At 43.5% G+C, this 22,370-nt stretch overlaps 1 protein-coding gene across 1 annotated transcript in view; it reads left to right on the top strand.

Moving 5' to 3' along the window:
• The first annotated feature begins 8,572 nt into the window (after nt 1-8,572).
• LOC120552600 (NACHT, LRR and PYD domains-containing protein 1-like) overlaps nt 8,573-22,370 on the top strand; it is a 735,215-nt gene continuing 721,417 nt past the window's right edge. The window contains 4 exon segments of the mRNA XM_039790787.1: nt 8,573-8,679; nt 9,396-9,492; nt 10,358-10,504; nt 16,857-17,003. Coding sequence (XP_039646721.1) covers nt 8,586-8,679; nt 9,396-9,492; nt 10,358-10,504; nt 16,857-17,003 — 485 coding nt within the window. The 5' untranslated portion in view covers nt 8,573-8,585.

Genomic DNA, 22,370 nt, shown 5'->3' with positions numbered 1-22,370 from the left:
CAGAGATCTGAGGAGCAGTTAACCATAGTCCTCACAAATCAGCCAGAGGTTGTAATGTGATCCATTCGGTCCGGTAACATTTGGAAAGTCTAAAAAAAAGAAATAATTTAATCCTCTTAATGAATTTAATGAAAATTAAATAACATCCATTTTTCCATTTAATATCATTGTTTTTAAGGTGGTTTTATGCTTTTGTAATACGCTAAAAATGCAATTTTTAAAAAGCGAAAGCGCTTGTAACGGAGCGACTTTGCTCTGTCGTTCTGTAACTCTTATTTAACCCTCCTGTCTCCGCTCAAATTTGACCCGTTTTTTAGAGTTTCTTTATCAGAAATTTGGGTTTCTTTCACCCAAACTGTCAAAACAATAACGTGGATGGTTCCCTACAACGCTTTTCACCAGTAAAATAAATGAGTTCACTTTCATTGAATTTGGGTGTCTCATTTCATTAAATTGTATTTCATTTGGTAAAGGAGCGTTGAAAATATTGAGAAAAATGTCTAAAAATGCTTCACAAACGTCTAGAAAAAGGAACAATATATAATATTGTTTTTTTACGCGCAAAACGGCAAAAAAAAAAAAAAGAAAGTGACAAAAACGTCAGGAAAAGCGACAAGTATCGAAAAAGTTTTAATTTTATGACCCAGAAAAACAAAAAGTTGAGGGTGCTCACCTGGCGGAGCGGGCGCGCGTGTATAGGAGTTGAGTCCTCAGCGCAGCGGCCGCGGGTTCGGCTCCGCCCTGCAGCCCTTTGCTGCATGTTCTCAGCTGTCCTGTACAGATAAAGGCCTAAATGCCCCGAAAAATACTCAACACAAAGTTGCATGGTCGAGGGAAGGACAACACAAGGGTTAAATAAAGGATTTGACCTCATGTCCCATCAATGATTTAAATCCTGTTCCATTGATCTTGTCCTCTTCAGATATCGTCCACGAGAGGGTCGTTCACCTGATTCTGCTGCACGAAGACGTGTCGCTGCAGTATTTCATCCCCGCTGTGGCGTAGACCTTCTGCAGACCCGAGTCAGTTCTGCTCACTGTGAGTTTGGGGACTTATAAAATGGGTTTTGGACAGAGGATTCTCAATGTCTGGGAGTCTGTCCCACACGGAGGCTGGTTTCAGTCCTCAGCGCGGACCTAAGGAAGAGCTCACATGTTCTCAGGACGTGCTGGTGAATCCACATTTATCACGACGAAGTCGGACAGAAAACAAGTTGCATATTAATTGTTTGGGACCTTCAGTTTGTTATTGTATTTGCATTAAAAGTTTTAATATTTAATTTGGTTTAATTTATTGTCATTTCACTTCCACAACACAACAGATCTGGTGTAGGGCTGCGCAATTAATCGTAATTTAATCCAAATCACGTTTTGGACAAGTAGGCTCTAGTGCAATATCCAAATCACAGGGGAGGGGGGGAAGGGCAATATCTGTTAAAGGGCAAACAATGTGTCAAACCATTCTTAATAAAATATTATGATGCTGCATAGAGAAATGGTATCTCACGGACTAAAGAAAATATATTTTTTGCTACGGATCCTTGCAAAAATCCCACTATGATCATTTAAATATTGTTTAACTTTGATATTTTATATATTTGTGTTTTTTTTTTGTTTTTGTTTTTTAAAGCCTCCAAAACTTACCTTTTGTATAATCCCAGAAACGATGTCCCACAAAAACGACTTTGTCGGGAAGAATAGGTTCCGATAAAAAACTGCTGCCAGAGGTTTGTCCACAGTTTTGCATAAAATGTAACCGCATGTGCATTTTTTTTCTTTTAAGTTATTCTAAGGTTTTGGAAAACATGGATCTGTCAACAAAACATCTGTTCTCATCCTGTCTGTTCATGTTTAATTTCCTCAAAAGGAAGGAGATTTCCTGTAAAATATATTAGTTAAAAAGAATTGATTCAGCATTTAATAAATGTTACGGAACGCTCTGCCTGCGCACTGTGTGCAGCCGAGTGCTGCTCCGGGCGCCATATTATTTTTCTCCCACTATGGCCACGCCAAGACCCGCCCTTCAATAGCTACTATTGGCCAGGTGTCCATGCTTACGCAAGGTAACGTAATCTGATTTGTTCAGGTCCTATCCCCTGACCAATCAGCTATCCTAAACTTAACCACTCAAGGTCAAATGCTTAACCTGAACCAATCGACCACTATACTACTACATAGTGGGATTCGTAATTTTCGCTCCGGGCGGCGATATTTTTTTCCCTCCAAGACCCGCCCTTCTATAGCATTCACACACTACTATTGGCCAAGCGTCCATGCTTACGTGTACAGGTCCTATCCCCTGTCCAATCGGCTATCCTAACCCCAACCAATCAAAGGGCGGGTCTTGGCGCGTAGAAGGAAAAGATATTTGGCCTCCGGGCGCGGCTTCCTTTTAAATATGTCAGTGGCTCAGGAAGCTGATAGAAAGTTCCATTTAGCTAACTACGCAGCAGAAATGAAGGGAAACTAAACCATCCTGAAGCTGTTTGTGAAGACAAAGAAGGCTGATGTAAGGAAGCTGGCGTTTAATTACAATAAAATTTAGGAAACTAAGTAGTCAAGTGAACTGACTTGACTGTTTCTGGTTGTGAGATGTAAGTAAGTAACTGTTGAACTTTATTATAACTAATTTAACTGTTAAGTTTGTCTTGTCAGTTATCTCTCTTAACCTGAACATACTAACAACATTTAGCAAGGACACTGATGTTAATACAGATAGGTCAACACTTAGCTTGGATTTTTTTCAGCCTGAGGCCCTTGACAACCTCAGTGGGTCAACACTCATCTTGAGCTGTCTACCTTTTGAATACCATGTAGGAAGAGGAAACCTTCATCCCTTATCAATAGGCAACTAAACCTATTTATCAAAAAGTTTAATATGCCTTAAATACCTTTTGGATTATGTCGTAGGGCCTAGATTAAAGATTTAAAATCCTTTTATTAATCCCACAATGGGGAAATTCACACTGTTGCCGCAGCAAGGGATAAGAGGAAAAGTAGAAGACACAGATAAACGCACAATAATGCATATAATTAAAGCTACAAGCAGCGTTGGACGGGCCCTCGCAAATTGTCACCAATGAAAAGGGAACTCCCCCCGTTAAGTTCAATGATACCTAACACAAGACTCTACGTCTTACAGTTCATTAGCTGTGAAAGGGGGCGTGGCCAAAGTATAGGGGGCGGACCAAACCTTTCCCAATAAAAAAGAAAGTCTCTGGTGAGTTCATTGACACCTCACACAATAATGTACAAGAAACGGGTCATTAGTTATAAAAGGAGGCGTGGGTTAAGCATAGAGGGCGGGCCAAACCATCACCAATGAAGAAGGAACTCTCTGCTGAGTTCAATGACACCTCACACAAGACTCTACCTTAAATGGTTCAAATGTTATGAAAGGGGGCGTGGCCTGAGTAAGTGGGCGTGGTTAAAGAATAAAAGTTTTTCTTTTAATAACTTTTCATCTTTAACGTCCTAATCCTCCTCTTATCCTTGGGGTCAATTTGACTCCATTCAATGTTTAACATCTCTAAAAAAAAGTGCTTGACATCATTTTTTTTGCTTCATATTGAATGACTTTTCCTAATTTAATGGGGACAACTGGGTAAACATAAAATTAACATGATATATTTTCAATGTCCTGTATGCATTTTGTACGCATCGGTGTTCCTTGGGGTCAATTTTATGAAGGTAAATATGGTGCAAAACGTGAGAACTTGTAGAATACAATGTGAGAACTTGCAGAACAAAAAAATTTAACTTGTATGTTAAAATTTGCACTTGTAAAATAAAAATTTGCACTTGTAAAATAAAAATTTGCACTTGTAAAATAAAAATTTGCACTTGTAAAATAAAAATGTGCACTTGTAAATAAAAATTTGCACTTGTAAAATAAAATTGTGCACTTTGTAAAAATAATATCTTAAGGTAGATTGTGCATACTTTGTAGGGTCAGTGTTCGTATTACAAAATAGAATTTGCATAACTTTTAAAAGACAAATGAAAAAATTGAACTTGCTTGTACTTGTAGAAAAATATTCACAATGTGTAGATTGATATTTGCATAAAATGAAACACAACTTGTAACGCAATGCGCATTACTCATGTACTTTTTTTTTTTACTCAGGTTGATTTTCCATCACAACCACAACTCAGTGATTACAACCTCGATCTGTCACTGTATGCGCTCACTGTATCACCAAGAGGCGAATCTGCGCTCGACTTTGCAACACTTGTTGCGATACATTTGGTGCAAAACTAATTTGTACCTGTGGACTTAGGCTGTGGAGCTCTGATCCAACAGAACGGGGAAAGCAGGGTTTCTATCGCCAGATGAGGGACAACTCTGTCCGGCTTATTTAGCTATGTCGCATGGAAGCCTGGTTGAATAGCAAGTTAGCGTGCTAACTAACCAACCAGCCTGATTTCTAATAAATACCTTTTAATTATCTTAACACTTTTTAACAGTCAAACTGAAACACTGGCGGTGAGCTCCAGGTCCTGCAGCCGCAGACGGACCGTCACCAGCCGGTATCGGCCAGCGGAGCAACATCGCTATTATTGCCAGAAAGCTACGTCGAACTCGAACCTGCAGTCGGAGCTCCAGCGGACACGGAGAGCCCCGCACCCGTAGCATCGGCACACCCCCGGCCATGACCACAGCTTGCTTTGCTGATGTTGTGCCTCACTGCCAATCATTGCACCCGCGGGCAGCAACAATAGCTTCTGCAGAATTACATCCACCCGCTCGCGGGCAGCAGCAATTATTTTTGCCGAATAATGCGCGTCATCTCTTAACCCTGCGTTGCCGCGAGATTTGCACCCAGGTAGCAAGGAAATGATAGTCTGATAAAACATTGATGTCTCTAAACTTGTAAAATTATAATCATCATTGATGAACATGACAAAGGAATGTATATAGCCTACATTTTAATTAAACAGTAGCTACTTTGCCTTATAAAATCATTATTTCCCCTTATGGATGGAAGTCTTGGCAGGGATGCAGAACTTGGCACGTGTTACCCCCCTGATGACGGTCCGTCTGGCCGCTGCAGGACCTGGAGCTCACCGCCAGTGTTTCAGTTTGACTGTTAAAGTGTTTAGATAACTAAAAGGTATTTATTTAGAAGCTGGTTAGTTAGCTAACGCTAGCTTGCTATTCCACCAACACTAGCGGTGAGCTGCTACCGGGGCGCGGGGCTCTCCGTGTCCCGCTGGAGCCTCCACTGCAGGTCGTGGTCGGCAGCGGCTTTCTGGCAATAATAGCGATGTTGCTCCGCTGGCCGATACCCGCTGGTGACGGTCCGTCTGCAGGACCTGGAGCTCACCGCCAGTGTTTCAGTTTGACTGTTAAAAGTGTTAAGATAATTAAAAGGTATTTATTTAGAATCAGGCTGGTTGGTTAGTTAGCTAACGCTAGCTTGCTATTCAACCAGGCTTCCATGCGACATAGCTAAATAAGCCGGACAGAGTTGTCCCTCATCTGGCGATAGAAACCCTGCTTTCCCCGTTCTGTTGGATCAGAGCTCCACAGCCTGTCCACAGGTACAAATTAGTTTTGCACCAAATGTATCGCAACAAGTGTTGCAAAGTCGAGGCGAGATTCGCCTCTTGGTGATGCGAGAGAGCGGACAGTGACAGATTCGAGAGGTTGTAATCACTGAGTTGTGGTTGTGATGGAAAATCAACCTGGAGAAAAAAAAAGTACATGAGTAAATGTTGCATTACAAGTTTGCAGCTGTCATTGTGTTCATGCAAATATCAATCTACACATTTGTGAATATTTTTTCTACAAGTGCAAATTCCAATTTACAAGTTCAGATTTTTTTACAAGCTCTCATGTTTTTTCTTTGTGACTTCAAATGTGAATAATTTTTACAAGTGCAAATTTTTATTTTACAAGTGCAAATTTTTATTTTACAAGTGCACATTTTATTTTACAAGTGCAAATTTTTATTTTACAAGTGCAAATTTTTATTTTACAAGTGCAAATTTTTATTTTACAAGTGCAAATTTTAACATACAAGTTAAATTTTTTTGTTCTGCAAGTTCTCACATTGTATTCTACAAGCTCTCACGTTTTGCACCATATTTACCTTCATACAATTTGACCCCAGGCTGTTTTAGCTGTAAAAAAACATAGAAAATATGAACATTTTACACAAATTTGCTGAGATTGTCTTTTGCTGATATTGAGGTCACTTTCACATGCAGGTTGTTGCAATTTCACAATCTTCAATTCCCTTCCCCCCACACACGCACCCATCCTCTGTGTGGGAGGGAAATATTGTTCCCGCACTCTGAGGGAGGGAACAATATGGTTCCCGCACTCTCAGAGAGAGAAAATAATTGTTCCCGCGCTCTGAGGGAGAGAAAATATGGTTCTCGCAGGGATGGTTTGTATCACATGATACACAGGGGAGGGGCAAACATAAAAGCTCACACCCAGGCACCACAGCCTTCTAAACCATTTCTATTGGTGCTCGATGTGCTCTCTCTGTACACTCACTCTCATTTGAAAATGGCCTGCAAGAAAAGGTTTTCTGTCAGTGAAGTTTTGTCACAGCTCTTTGACACTGAAAGTGACATAGAGGAGAATGTGTCCGAGACTGAGGATAATGTTGAGGAGGACCCTAATTATGAGGCATCCTCCTCGGAAGACAATGAGACTCTTGGGGTTGACCCTTCCACCACCAGCAGACACGTTACCTTCCAAAAATGGATTTTTTATATGGATTATTATGGTCCCTCTCCCCACTTGAACGACAGGGTAGACTTAGTGCTGCTAATGTGATGAAAATGATTCCAGAAACCCCCCAGATATGCTGTCAGCCATGTCCACGACATAAAATCAGCATTTGAGCTTTCCATGACACCATCAGTTGAAAAAGATATACTTGAGATGACAAATTTAGAGGGAAGTCCTGTGTATGGGGACAGTTGGAAAGATGTGGATGTGACAGACCTCCATGCATACATTGGGTTGCTCATTTTGGCAGGAGTATGCAAGGTTAAGTGCAACGGCGAAGCGGAGCCGGAAACACGAAGCCTGAACGGGTTCGCCGACAACCGGATGCCAGGACTCTCCGAGTGACGTAACATGATTGTGTTATTGTACAATTTAAAAGTAAAAGCAGTAGCCTATTAGCCTGGGTAAACCCTGACGGACTTCAGGCAAATTTGAGATTTGCTCTGCAAGTCAGTCTGGCCAAGAGCCCATTCAAGCCCATTTCCAATGTCACCAAAATCGAGGCACCAATCACAACAGCTGAGGCGGGCTTTACACCAATCACAAGTGGTGAGGCGGGCTTTACGCGACGACGATAGCGCAGCGACGGTGAGCAGCTTTTTGTTTACATTCACCAGTGTTATGGTTTGGCGTTGTGCCTTGTATTTTGTTCTGTTCCTGTCTTGTTTGTATTGTGTATTCTGGTTTGTTTCCTGTTTTATTGTGAAAGTCTGGTTTTCTGTGTTGTCTCGTCTGGTTCTACTTCCTGTGTTGTCCCGCCCTTTTTGATTACTCAGTCATTCCTAATGTGTTTTACCTGATGTTACCACCTGTTCCTTGTTTGATTCCTATCTCATGTATTTAACCTCTGTGAATGCCTTTGTGTCTTGTCAGATCGTCTTGTGTCTTGTTCCTGCCTGTGTTTTTCCCGTCAGTTTGTGCATGACTTTGTGAGGTTTCCAGTCTTTGTACTGCCGGGGTTTTTTATATTAAATTCCTGAGTTCAAACCATCTCCTGCCTGCCTGCCTCTACCTGCATTTGGGTCCTCTTATCTACCCTTTGGAAATGAACTGTCAATGAAGCTTTCCCAGACCCCCCCCCCCCCTCTCAGTTACAGCAGAGAAGGCTCTGGTGTCAACCAGGCTAGAAGCCTCTGTAAGTCAATCCTAAATTTTTCAACTTGGGAGCAAAACCATGAAGCCCTGTTCATGCTAATTTCAACAACTGGACCTTGGGGGTCAAGTGTTGTCGTATCCGGCCCATGTCCCAGATGTCAAAGCCCCCTTACTGGACTACTGAATATAATACTCCATTATATTTTGAATTGTTACCTGCCACCAGAATTGTGTGATTTCCTTGCCATAAATATATACATTTTTACCATAAATTGGTGCCTAAAAATATATCAGAATGCAGGAATTGAAGTCTTTTACCCTTAAAATTGCCAGGGGGGAGGACTCCCAAACCCCCCTCCCTCCCCCCTGCTTTATGTTTTCCCCAAAGGGCAATTCTGAACGAGTAAAAACCCTGAAGTAGAATCACAGACAGCCTCAGTTAAAACAGAGAAAAACATACTTTAGAAAATGACAGTAACAGCATAAACCGACAGTATGTGTAAATTGTTCATAAACGTGTGCTCTTTAAAAAGTAGTAAGCATTGTTTGCCAGTTACCTTTAAAAATCTGTTCCATAAGGTATTGCTTATATTATTTCACCATCTGTATAAAAAAATGTTATAGTGAATGCACGTGTCCGTGGGTGGGGCTGCGTGGGCGTGGTAGCCTAATGTGGGCTGTTGTGGCTACAGTGCCAGATCTGAATTTTTGTCCCGTCCGCCCCCGGACGGAATCCAGTGTAAATGAGGACAAGCTTTTCTGCAGCGTGTTCAAACATTTCCCCAGCGGAGCTGATCAGAGAGAGAGGAGTGTGTTTGAGTGCTGGCTCTCATAGAGGTAACATTAAGTAAAACGGGTTTCATGCTTCTTGCGTTATTATTTAAGTAACCTTCCTATTTGGTAAGAAATCGTGAACACTGGTGATGGCTTCTAGCTGAAATGCGTTTGTGTTTTGCCCACATTAAATAAGAAGGTAACTTATCTGTGACGTAGTTTTTAGTTTTCTTTGATCCTGTCGCTGCCGTGGACTAGATACACTGTCTAAGATTTGGCGCCTTGCTGGCCACTTTTCATTATATCTTTCATAATTCAAACAGCTTGGCTGGAAGTTTTCATTCTTTGATTTTCTTTTACTGCTGGTAGCACATTCGCTGCTCATGATCTGACCGTATAGTCCTGAAGCTACAATGCTGTTATGAATGCACAAATGATATGTTCCATGTGCAAGTTCTGTCTGATGTAAACTATTCCATGTCATGCAGTATGTAAACACCTTCTCTGCTGTGTGCGTTCATGATTAGTTGCCGCTTTATGGAATAAAATGGTTCATTTTGTAATAGTGCTGTGCAGAGCCAATGCTGCTGGTTCTGCCTGTGCAAATATATTTCAGCCTGAAGAGGTGAAAATCGACAATCTATATTGTTGTGTACAAACTTTTTAGAATGAGCTTTGTTTGTTGAGCATGTTGTAGACAGTACTGCTATTGCCGTTGTAATGCAGTATATGTTGGAAGGTAAAAAAAAATTCAGTTTGTCTTTTTTTGCTACTTCTAGGTCTATTTGAAAATGGCCCACTCACTTTTGTACTGGCCCGCCCAAAATACTATTTCAGTCTACAGAGCAGGGCGAGGAAACTGAAGGCTGAGGCAGTGTGAGTGTTAATTTTAAGCTCAGAAGCGTAAATACCTCCAAAACAGGTAATGTTTTTATCTTTGTAAAACTGTAAAACGGGTACACTAGACCTAGAGTTGCACTGGGGCACAAGCCCCCCTAGGTGGGGTCCATGGGCATGCTCCCCGTGTAAAAAAATGTTGTCTATTTTAACATTTAAATGCATCAGTCTGGTGCACTTTGAAAAGAAATTCTGAGGTTAGACTTGATTATTCTTATCTATGAATGGAAATATTTGTGCTGTAGCCTGAACTATTTGCACACACAGGTGGAATAGTTTTTTCTTCAAATGTTTTTCATTAATGTCACTAGGAAGCATACCAGTAGAAATATATATTAATATTTGTAAGTGGTGTATATATGGGATTGTCTGGAATATTGCAATATAATAACCATTATGGTGGGATACACTGGCTTAAACAATTTACAAAAATGTCTGTGCTGACATAAATAGTTTACATGAGAATACATTATAATTTTGGCCCAAAGTTGGACACTAGATACTAGGAGATTAAACGAGATTGCTGCAGTCGGCAACGGCGAAACAAACTACAATGTTAAGTTGATGGGACAATTGTCCATCTTGTATTTACCTTCATAAAGTGCTCATTTTGCTGCTGACAGACTCAGATTATTATTTTGAGTGTCTGACAACATTAAGGAGGTCGACCTTTCTGTAAGTGTAAGATCCTCTTTTTTTTAAACAAAAAAAGTCTTGAGCCTGCGCGTGTGGGGTATGGTAAAGAAGGGGTTAGGGAATGCATTATATCAAGGATTCCCTCACAAGGTGTGTGTTTGTGTGTTGTGTGTGTGTTCACAGTCAGTGTTCCTGTTTTACCTCTCAGACTAACTTCAGATCAGAAGATGAGTGATTTGGAGGAAGAGGAGTATGCACTAAAGTCTGTAGTATCTAGCTGTCAGTCAGTGAAGAGTGACCGGTCCATAGATCTACCTCCAGACTTCAGTGATGAATCTGGACCCTCAGACACAAAGTAAGAGAACTGATACCAACTTATTTATATGACTCATTTTCACTTTCATCTGCTAATGTTTTTGCTTGCATATTAAAGTTTATTAGCAGTTGGTGAATCGAAACACATTTTTTTTTTCTCGCATGCGTTGGAAGGCTATCGGTAACGTTAACAGACAGGTTGTGAGTCTAATGATGGAAAGCCAAAAAAAAAAAGGGAAAGGTGACGCTGAGAAGGTCAGACTCCAAAGGGATCGTTTGCTGTGCTTTGTGTTGTTCAGTCATTCACCCCCACCACCCACCCCCATTCATTCAGTTTGTTGCAGTCCGCCTTGCGGCTGCGCACACAGCGGCACTTTGTTCCATCAAAAATTAAAGACTTAATCCAAAACTACATAACCCAACATGTTCCAGCAGGAATGTGACCTGAACTATTTGCAACCAAGGTTACATCTTTTCCCTGAAGCGTGTAGCTTCATGCAGCAGTGTATCTAACATAAACACTGCAGTAGCACCTACTTGGAGCACATGACCATATGAAGCTCAGCGTAAATTCTTAAAGGAAGACTTCATTCACTTTTCCATCACTCATAATGATAAGCTGTTTCACGGTACGTCACTTGTCAGTAGTAATCAGAACAGCTGTGTTGTTGTTAGTTAAACCAATCAGGGTCGACCATTTGTCGACGAGCCTATCACAGCTTGATACCCTGCTTTAAATCTGCTCTCTCTTCCACGGTTGGCAGTTGTCGTTTCAGGAAAAGAGAGCGCGCGTGCTTCCTGACCGGTTGCATGGCATTCCTGTTTACGCTGTCCTTTTGTGCTTTTGTGGCTGCTATGTCGATTCTGAGTTGGATCCGGGGTCGGATGGTCCTGGCGGGTGTTTGGACGCGGGAGGCTTCCACCGGGGTCTCCGGACGGCGTGCGTCGGAGCTCTAGACTGACCGCCTCTGGTTCACTTCGGGGAGGCTGACCGGATGTCTTCGGCTCGGGATTGAGCGTCCGTTGGCGGCTCGGCGTGCTTTCACCAGAGCTTCGGAGCTGGCTACTCTTGCCGACTGCCTGTCGCCAGCCCCGTCTGTGGCCCCGCCGGTTGCCAGTGGTCGTGGTCGGAAACGGACCAAGAAGGCGGATCCGCATCGCCAGGGCCCCCGCGAAGAGGAGAGCGGGGGCACTCAGCCAGCCCGGCTGATACGCTGTTCCGGGGCTCCTCGGATTCCGGCCTCATCCCCGCGTCACTGCAGTCCCTCGCCGCTCGATGCAAGCCATGGAGGCTAGGATGCGGGCTGTGGAGAGCATGGCGGGTGGCGGCGGTTCTGGTACTATTACTAATCGCTCTGGCTTCCCCTGTCTGTGCCAGCGGTGGTCGGTGTTCAGCCGGTGCCTTCTCCTTCCGGTGGAACATTGTCATTCCTTGGCCACTGCTGTACCATCTCTTTCCCTAGGTAGGCGCCTTACATCCCTGTGTCAGCTAATATTTCCAGTAGGCTGCGCTCTAAAATTCTGCAGGGCCGTGATGTTAATCTGGTGAGTCTTATTTTGCCGCCCCGGAGTGTGATAAGTCTCTGGTGGCGGGGGATGGGGTTTTCGGCGGTGGTTAAGTCCGCTGACCCTCGGCTGAACAAGGATCTTTCCTTTGGGCAGTTTGTGGTGGCGCTTTGGTATATTTCGGGACGTTATTTGTTCCGTACCCAACCGGAGGGGTGGAGTTGATTCGTACCTGGCGTTGGTGGGCGATTTGTTCCTGAGGTACGGCGGAACTATTTTTGGCAGTACCATAGAGCTTTTTCCGGGAAAGCTGCCGCCATATTGCCCGTGCCAACGTTCGCCTGGACTGGTCAATTCTGGACACTGAGATCCTGGTTATGGTGGTGGGGGGGGGTCAAGCTATTATGTGTTCTCACTGCGGGGCTGTGGGACATGTTGCTTCTCGCTTTGCCCTGGGGTGTGGGGCAGCCAACCGGCCCGGCCCAGTCGCACCGCGGGGCGTTCTGCGGTTTCCACTGCTGTGTCTGGAGCATGCTGTTTTCTTCACATCTGCAGCGATTGTCGGGATGCACATCCCAGGTCGGTTCGCCCACGGCGCCGCCGCCGGAAGCCCCAGGGTCAACCTCAAACTGGTTCCTAGACATATTGAAGCTCCATCCCTCTACCCCATTAAATTTACGTGTTGTTGGCATCTGAACCGTCTAGTCATCCTAATTCTGTGTTTGTCGATCATCTGCTGTCTGGGCTTTCCCAAGGGTTTCGGTGGGAGCGTCTCGCCGATCCGGAGGTTACATATCTGGCGAAGAATCTTCTTTCGCTGTTTCTGACCCCTGATACGGTGGCTAGGTTGGTTGCGCTCTGAGGTTAGCAAAGGGTATATAGTGGGGCCGTTTTGATTCCTTTCCCTTTTCGGTGTTTCGCACTAGTCCTTTGGGTGTTGCGACTGGGAAATATTCTGGGAAGAAGCGCCTTATATTTGATCTCGTCAGCGCGCTGCGGGCCGTGTTAAGTATCAATAGTCTCATTCCACGGGTCCCTTTCTCCCTTCATTATGCCACTGTTGATGATGCTGTTAAACTTATTAAGTTGCGGGGGGGGGCGCACCTGGCTCTCCAAGGCTGACATTACTGATGCCTTTAAGATAGTCCCTATACATCCTTCGCGAGTGGCCTCTTTTTTGGGCGTCAGGTGGGATTCCAAATACTATTTTGGTGTGCGTCTGACGTTCGGGTGCCGGAGCAGCCCGTGTATTTTTAATCATGTTTCCGAGGCACTTTGCTGGATCCTGCTTAACAGGGTTGGGGTTCCAGCGGTGATTCATTTGCTGGATGATTTTCTTCTCGTTGACCCCCCTGGGGATAGTGTTGGGTCATTGGGCAAATTGAGACGGTGTTTTCTTTCCCTCGGTGTCCCTCTGTCTGAGGCTAAGACTGTTGGTCCGGTTACGCGGTTGGTTTGCATACTTCACTGCGGCGCGCATGGAAGCGTCCCTTCCGGGTGAGAAGTTGGAACGCATTCGGCGCATTGCTTGCGTCCTTTGTGCCTGAGTGTCTTGTTACTAAGCGGCGGTTGCTCTCATTGCTGGGGCATTTGAATTTCGCTATGCGCGTTATTCCGCAGGGGCGCTCTTTTATATCCCGGTTGCTGGATTTGACATCTTCGGTGCCTGGGTTGCATGATGTGTTGTCCCTGGATGACGGGTGCCGGTCTGATTTGCGTTTCTGGATGACTGGAATGGCATTTCGTTTTTCTACGACGACGTAGTATATTCTTCTGATTCGTTGAGGTTTTACACGGATGCTGCCCTTCCAAGGGGTTTGGGGGTATTTTTTTGGCAAGTGTGTTTGCTGGCCACTGGCCTCCCACTTTTCCCCGGCGGATTCCATTGCTCTATATGAGATTTACCCGATTGCTATAGCTTGCCGCGTCTGGGGCGGTCTGTGGACACGGAAGAGGATTTCAGTCCTGTGTGATAATCAGAGTGTGGTTGACATTATTAATAGAGGGGCGCTCAACATGTTGTCAGATAATGCCTCTGATGAGGGGCATCACCTGGTCGTCTGTCACGCCATTTTTATTATTACTGCTCGCCACGTTCCGGGACATCATAACTCTGTGGCTGATGCTTTGTCTCGCTTTCATTTTCAGACCTTTTGGAGCCTCTGCCCGGCAGCCTGGCCTGTACCAGTAGTGCTACCGTCTCACCGGAGCTAGCAGTGTATTGATTCCTAATCCCTGTGATGCTTATTTAGTAGCGGCTAGGAGTATATGAGGAAAGGCTTAGCTGTGTCTACTCTGAAAACATATGATTTGTGCGTGGTGTACTTTTGCTTTATTCTGTGTGTCTATTGGTGTCCCCCTTAAACCTGTTCTCCTTACTAGTGTTTGTGCTTTTATTTGTTATTGTACTGATACTCGGCACTTTAAACCCCAATATACGAGGGGGTTACTGGCCGGCATCCAATTTAATATCAGGTGTTATGATCCATCGTTTCCTAGCTTATTTTCTACCGGCTGTTAAACTAATTTTGAAGGGTATCAATAAAGCTCACCCTTCTTCCCCCGACCATAGGCAACCTATTACTTTGGGTATATTGCATAAATTGGTGGGTGTTCTTAGGCAGGGGGTATTTTCCGCGTATACTGACATGTTACTTGAGGCTGTGTTTATGGTTGCTTTCTATGCTTTCCTTAGGTGCGGGGAATTCACTACGCAGTCAAAATCATTCAACTCCAGTAGAGATATTACATTCTCTGATCTGGTATTTCATGCTAGTCATTATTGCTTGAAACTTAAGCATTCTAAAAGAGGTGGCGCCTGTTCTATTGTGGTTGCTCGCACAGACTCACAGTTCTGTCCATTCAAATCTATGATTAGTTATTTGTCACTTAGACCACGCACTGATTCCCTCGCTCCACTCTTTCTGATTCCTGGGTTCTTCCCTATGCATAGATGTTGGTTTAATCAGCAGTTGAATGCAGTCCTCCTCAAAGCTAAGATGTCCACCCAGCATTATTCTGGGCATTCATTTAGAATAGGAGCTGCTACTACGGCGGCTAATCAGGGCATGTCGAGGACGTCTCTGCAACAACTGGGACGATGGTCATCCTCTGCCTACGCATCCTACATCCGTCCGGATGTCGATAACGTTCTCGGAACCAGAGATCCCTGAAACCATAATGGTGGGTATGCTTGCATATAACTGGTGGTGGTGTATTTTGTGGGCTTCTGTCAGTCTTATCCATTGTAATCGCATCATGCGCTGTCAAGCTGCTTATACCTGCATCGGCCGTAGTGCATCAGGCTTCAGGCATAATAGCCTATGCGTGGCTCTTGAACCGGCTTGGTGCCTGTTATTGCATGATGTTGTAAACGGCTGTGTGCCTTCGTTACATCTGTAGTTACATTTATTATTTTGCCTTTCTTATTTTTCCCCTTCCCATTGCCGATTTTATTTGCCTTTCTTATTTTGCTTTTAGTTCGCCACTGTTCCCGTGGCAGATTTTTATTTGCCTTTCTTATGTTCCGCCGCCCGGCGTGGCTGAGGTTTGGTTTTGCTCCGGCAGTTGCCGAAGTTTGGTGGTTACGGCTGTCGCCGTCTTTTATTTGCCTTTCTTATTTTGCATTTATTTTCACAGGTCTATTGCTGTGGATGGGCAAGATCCATGGTTTACTATTCGCGCCGGGGTGATGCCGAGGTTTGGTTTGTATCCGGTGGGCACCGAATTATTTTATTTCATATTTATTTTGCCCGGTCGTATGCCGAGGTTTTGTTTTGCTTACACCGGCGAGTGCCGAGTTTTAATTTGATTAGGCGGTGGCCGGAAATTTTTATTTTCATGGTGTGGGCAGTAATCTTTCTGCTTTTGGTAGGCTAGTTATTGTACTTTTATGTCAACTTTGCTTTCTCGTTCGTCTGCAGAGTCCTGCGGCTCATGAGGGTATGTATGCGCCAACTAGTTTTCTCACTAATTGTCCTTTTTGGGGATTTGTTTGGGTTCCTTAAACCCTTTAGGATATTTGGGTTCGATGGAGTCCAATCTCCAGAGACTCGCATATTTACATGTTGTATGTACAATAAATATGTTCATAATTGCAAAGAAGTCTCTCCTGATTGAAATGAAGCTCAGCGTAAATTCTTAAAGGAAGACTTCATTCACTTTTCCATCACTCATAATGATAAGCTGTTTCCCGTACGCGCACTTGTCAGTAGTAATCAGAACAGCTGTGTTGTTGTTAGTTAAACCAATCAGGGTCGCCATTTGTCGACGAGCCTATCACAGCTTGATACCCTGCTTTAAATCTGCTCTCTCTTCCACGGTTGGCAGTTGTCGTTTCAGGAAATAGAGGCGTCCGCCTCCTCCCCTTCTGCCACCGGTGGTCACCGCGGACCTGGGTTGCATCTCGGCTTGGCTGTTGATGGTCCCTCTATTTATTCTCCACCACCAGTGTCTGGACTCCATCAGGGGATTTGTTTGGGTTCCTTAAACCCTTTAGGATATTTGGGTTCGATGGAGTCCAATCTCCAGAGACTCGTACATTTACATGTTGTATGTACAATAAATATGTTCATAATTGCAAAGAATTCTCTCCTGATTGAAATATAGAAAACTGGCACCTCAGCTCTGCACCTGCATGCCTAGGAGCTCAGCCCCGCTCTTTTTCAGTCTTTAAGATAATTTGTTTTTAGGCTTTTGTGTACTTTCTGCATTATTAGGTTAATTCAATGCTTGCTGGGATATCAGGAACATGTTGCAGACTTGAAAGCTCTAAAAAAGGATGACTCTAAATGCAGAATCAGAATATGATCTGTCTTACGTTGTTCAATCTTGTTGTTTTGTAAATGTTGTGAGCTCACAGTCTGTCTTACTGTTCTACCTCTCAGACTGACTCCAGATCAGAAGATGAGTGATGTCGAGGTAGAGGAGGAGAGAGTAGAGTCTGAAGGATCTGACTGTCAGTCTACGAAGAGTGACTGGTCCAAAGGTCTTCCTGAAGACTTCAGTAAAGAACCTGGACCCTCAGACACAAAGTAAGAGAACTGCTACTAACAAATTTATATTCTACACCATATATTGTTCCTGAAGGTCAAGAACGAACAAGGGGGGGGGGCTTGACCCCAAAGTCCAGTTCCTTTACTTAAAGGACAAATCCAGTGCAAAATGAAGCTAGGGGTTAATAACACGTGTACAGAGTTTGACCGTTCTCTGGGATATGTTTTCATGCTAATCGAATGTGACCAGTTTTAGCGCAAACCGCTAATTAGCTTATAGCGCTAGTTGTCGGGGCATGTGAAGGTAAAATGAAATCGCTATTTCTATGTTCATGTAAACCGAAGCATTAAGAACTTTGTAAGTGTACAGACAGTTTATCAAAAAGATAGTTTAGAAAGACTTGTGCCGGATTTGTCATTTGTGTACTTTCTGCATTATAAGGTGTTAATTCAATGCATGCTGGGATATCAGGAACATGTTGCAGACTTGAAAGCACTAAAATGTGATGACTATAAATGCAGAATCAGAATATTATCTGTCTTACATTGTTCAATCTTGTTGTTTTGTAAATGTTGTGAGCTCACAGTCTGTCTTACTGTTTTGACCTCTCAGACTGACTCCGGATCAGAAGATGAGTGATGTCGAGGAAGAGGAGGACGGAGCAGAGTCTGAAGGATCTGACTGTCAGTCTACGAAGAGTGACCGGTCCAAAGGTCTTCCTGAAGTCTTCAGTAATGAACCTGGACCCTCAGGCACAAAGTAAGAGAACTGCTACTAACTTTACTGAAACTAACGTTTTGTTTTTGACTATACACTCAACTAAAGGATTATTAGGAACACTATACTAATACCGTGTTTGACCCCCTTTCGCCTTCAGAACTGCCTTAATTCTTGGTGGCATTAATTCAACAAGGTGCTAGAAGCATTCTTTAGAAATGTTGGCCCATATTGAGAGGTCAGCATCTTGCAGTTGATGGAGATTTGTGGGATGCACATCCAGGGCACGAAGCTCCCGTTCCACCACATTCCAAAGATGTTCTATTTGGTTGAGATCTGGTGACTTTGAGGGCCATTTTAGTACAGTGAACTCATTATCATGTTCAAGAAACCAATTTGAAATGATTCGAGCGTTGTGACATGGTGCATTATCCTGCTGGAAGTAGCCATCAGAGGATGGGTCCATGGTGGTCATAAAGGGATGGACATGGTCAGAAACAATGCTCAGGTAGGCTGTGGCATTTAAACAATGCCCAATTGGTACTAAGGGGCCTAAAGTGTGCCAAGAAAACATCCCCCACACCATTACACCACCAGCCTGCCCAGTGGTAACAAGGCATGACCGATCCATGTTCTCGTTCTGTTCACGCCAAATTCTGACTCTACCATCTGAATGTCTCAACAGAAATCAAGACTCATCAGACCAGGCAACATTTTTACAGTCTTCAACTGTCCAATTTTGGTGAGCTCGTGCAAATTGCAGTCTCATCTAAAATATAAGACATGTTTTCAGTTATTTCACACTTTTTTGTTAAGTACATAATTCCATATGTGTTCATTCATAGTTTTGATGCCTTCAGTGAGAATCTACAATGTAAATAGTCATGAAAATAAAGAAACACATTGAATGAGAAGGTGTGTCCAAACTTTTGGCCTGCACTGTATGTGTGTCAGATAAAACCAAGGAAGGTGGTTAAATATGTGGACAATTTATTAAAGGGAAAGTTCCCACGAATTTGAAAGTACATTTGAGAAGTGTGCACTAGGAGGCTAAACTAGCTTACCTTAACAAGATAAAGGAGAACGCAAAGCCCCCTTTCCCCGAAACAGAAGCATATCCCGGTACAGGGCATGTATGTATGGGTACAGAGCATGTATGTATGGGTACAGGGCATGTATGTATGGGTACAGGGCATGTATGTATGGGTACGGGGCATGGATGTATGGGTACAGGGCATGTATGTATGGGTACAGGACATGTATGTATGGGTACAGGGCATGTATGTATGGGTACGGGGCATGGATGTATGGGTACAGAGCATGTATGTATGGGTACAGGGCATGTATGTATGGGTACAGAGCATGTATGTATGGGTACAGGGCATGTATGTATGGGTACGGGGCATGGATGTATGGGTACAGGGCATGCATGTAAGGGTACAGGGCATATATGTATGGGTAAAGTGCATGGATGTATGGGTACAGCGCCAGGCAGCATGACAGAGACAACCGCATGACAGAACACTATAGGCGGGCTTCCACCGGCGACCCAATAGCTGCTGGTTAGTAAATATGCAGGAACTCCAAAAGCGGGGGAAGGGGGGGTTAATATGTGTGTTGATACTGGGATGACATATTGCACTTGCGGCGGCGTGTAGTGTAGACTTTTTACATATTTGTGCTCATCATATATGTTCATTTTATTTACTGGTGTTATTGTTGAATACATATTTCTAAAATTGTATGACAAACAACCCATATTACAAAAAAGACTAATGGAAGTAGCCATCAGAGGATGGGTACATGGTGGTCATAAAGGGATGGACATGGTCAGAAACAATGCTCAGGTAGGCTGTGGCATTTAAACAATGCCCAATTGGTACTAAGGGGCCTAAAGTGTGCCAAGAAAACATCCCCCACACCATTACACCACCAGCCTGCCCAGTGGTAACAAGGCATGACCGATCCATGTTCTCGTTCTGTTCACGCCAAATTCTGACTCTACCATCTGAATGTCTCAACAGAAATCAAGACTCATCAGACCAGGCAACATTTTTACAGTCTTCAACTGTCCAATTTTGGTGAGCTCGTGCAAATTGCAGTCTCATCTAAAATATAAGACATGTTTTCAGTTATTTCACACTTTTTTGTTAAGTACATAATTCCATATGTGTTCATTCATAGTTTTGATGCCTTCAGTGAGAATCTACAATGTAAATAGGAAACGCATTGAATGAGAAGGTGTGCCCAAACTTTTGGCCTGGACTGTAAGTCATAATCAAATAGAACTTCACTCAATGTGATAAAATCTGGTTTAAAATTAAATTAGGGGCAAGCATATTATGTGTTCCTTTGTGGTATAGACCGGTCATGTCTTGTTTCTGCCAGAGAGAAATCCCAAGGTTCTCAGTGCAATAGATTATTAATAAATAGTAACTATGAAATATTAACTGGCTATGAATAAGAACAATATATAATATAATAGGGATTAAGTTATAAGATGTAGATGTTATGACCATTGCCCAGAGTGTGTAGGAGGGCTAATAGAGCCTATAAGACAGTTGTACAGCAGACAAAGTGATATAATGGTAGGGGTTGAGAGAGACAGGCTCATGCTGAAAAGTCAATTTCTCCCATCCCCCTTTGTGTGGTATTGAAGCTTTTTAGCTCTAGCTCTGCATCCTCGGTATTGTCGCCTTAGTTCCTCCAGGATCGAGTGAAACGTGCAAGCATGTCCGGCGTGTCCCATTGTCCTCAGTTAAAGCAGTTCTTCCCTTGAGTAAATTAGGTTCTTACTGCTGTGTTGAAGACTACTAATAGCCATATCCATAGGTTATACAGATATCTGTGCGATGCATAAAAGAGATATAAAAAGTTTGCAATGGAAAAAAAGGTATAAAAGACTAAAAAGACACATAACAGATGGAGCTACTGAAAAAGGCTGCCACTCTCATCGGCGCATGCGCACTGAAAAAATAAGAGCGGAATCAGCAATATGACATCAACAAAAGGACTTCCCTAAAGGAGGTCCTTAGATTAGAAGTAACCAAATGGATTTTTAAGCAGCATGTCCTAAAAACTTTTATTGGAGGATTTATTTTGGGGGAAAGTCTCTTTTGGCAGATATAATTCAACGCTAGATAAAGAAATCTTCAGTAAGTTGTCCGGAACTTACAATTTATTGATCAATTGAATATATTTAAAAATGGAACACATTACACATCATAACTTATTGAAACGATTGTATCGCTGTACAAATTAGCTACGACAACTTTAAAAAAAAAAGTTACCGTCAAGACATAAGTAGACAAGACAGAAATAAGATAATAATTTAATTCAATTCAATTCAATTTTATTTATAGTATCAAATCATAACATAAGTTATCTCGAGACACTTTACAGATAGAGTAGGTCTAGACCACACTCTATAATTTACAAAGCCCCAACAATTCCAACAATTACAGTAATTCCCTCAGGAGCAAGCAGTGCGACAGTGGCGAGGAAAAACTCCCTCTTGGGAAGAAACCTCGGACAGACCCAGGCTCTTGGTAGGCGGTGTCTGACGAGCCGGTTGGGGGTGTGATGAACAGTGGCGATAGTAGTCACATTAATAATGGAACAGTGACTGGATGTAGCGGGAAGCTGCAGGGTTCAGCAGGAAGCAGCAGGGTTCAGCAGGACGCAGCATGACATTGCAGGGCACCGCTGAGCTCAGCAGGGAGTGCAGCAGGACCACGGCGACAGCTGGAACCAGGATCTTGGTGCCAACGTTCTCCAAGGAAATACGCTGGGGGGAAAAAGCATAAGGACTCCGGGGAGTAAACTCCCCAGAAGCTAGGATTAGTACCAAGCATTTCTGGGACGGGCTGCACATAAATAGTAATAGTAATAGTAACAGTAATAGGAAGGGAGAGGAGAGAGCAGCTCAGTGGGTCAAAGGAAGGAGGTCCCCCGGCAGTCTAGAACTATAACAGCGTAACTATAACAGGTAACTAAGGGAGACAGGTCATAAGGAGAGGTAGCTTTTTCGGGCTTAGAACTCTCCCCCTGCCGGATCGGGCTTGGCTGGCCTGCCTCCCTCTACTTTGAAGAGAAGCAGTTGGGCCAGTTAGGTGAACACTGCAACTCCTCACTCCCTAACTATAAGCTTTATCAAATAGGAGAGTTTTAAGTTCATTCTTGAATGAGGTGACAGTTTCTGCCCCCCGAACCCAGATCGGGAGCTGGTTCCATAGGAGAGGAGCCTGATAACTGAAGGCTCTGGCTCCCATTCTACTTTTAGAGACTCTAGGTACCACCAGTAACTCTGCATTCTGGGAGCGCAGTGCTCTAGTGGGACAATAGGGTATTAGGAGCTCTTCTAGATATGATGGTGCTAGACCATTTAGAGCTTTGTAGGTCAAGAGAAGGACTTTAAACTCAATCCTGGATTCAACAGGAAGCCAATGCAGAGAAGCTAATTCAGGAGAAATATGATCTCTTTTCTTAGTTCTTGTGAGAACACGCGCTGCAGCATTCTGGATCAGCTGGAGAGTCTTAAGAGACTTATTTGAGCAACCTGACAGTAGGGAATTACAGTAGTCCAGCCTAGACGTAACAAATGCATGGACTAGTTTTTCAGCGTCGTTTTGAGACAGGATATTCCTAATTTTGGCAATGTTACGAAGATGAAAAAAGGCTGTTCTTGA

This window comes from Perca fluviatilis, chromosome 22, assembly GCF_010015445.1.
Source record: "Perca fluviatilis chromosome 22, GENO_Pfluv_1.0, whole genome shotgun sequence".
Lineage (NCBI taxonomy): Eukaryota > Metazoa > Chordata > Actinopteri > Perciformes > Percidae > Perca > Perca fluviatilis.
This window is presented reverse-complemented; position numbering and strand designations above follow the sequence as displayed.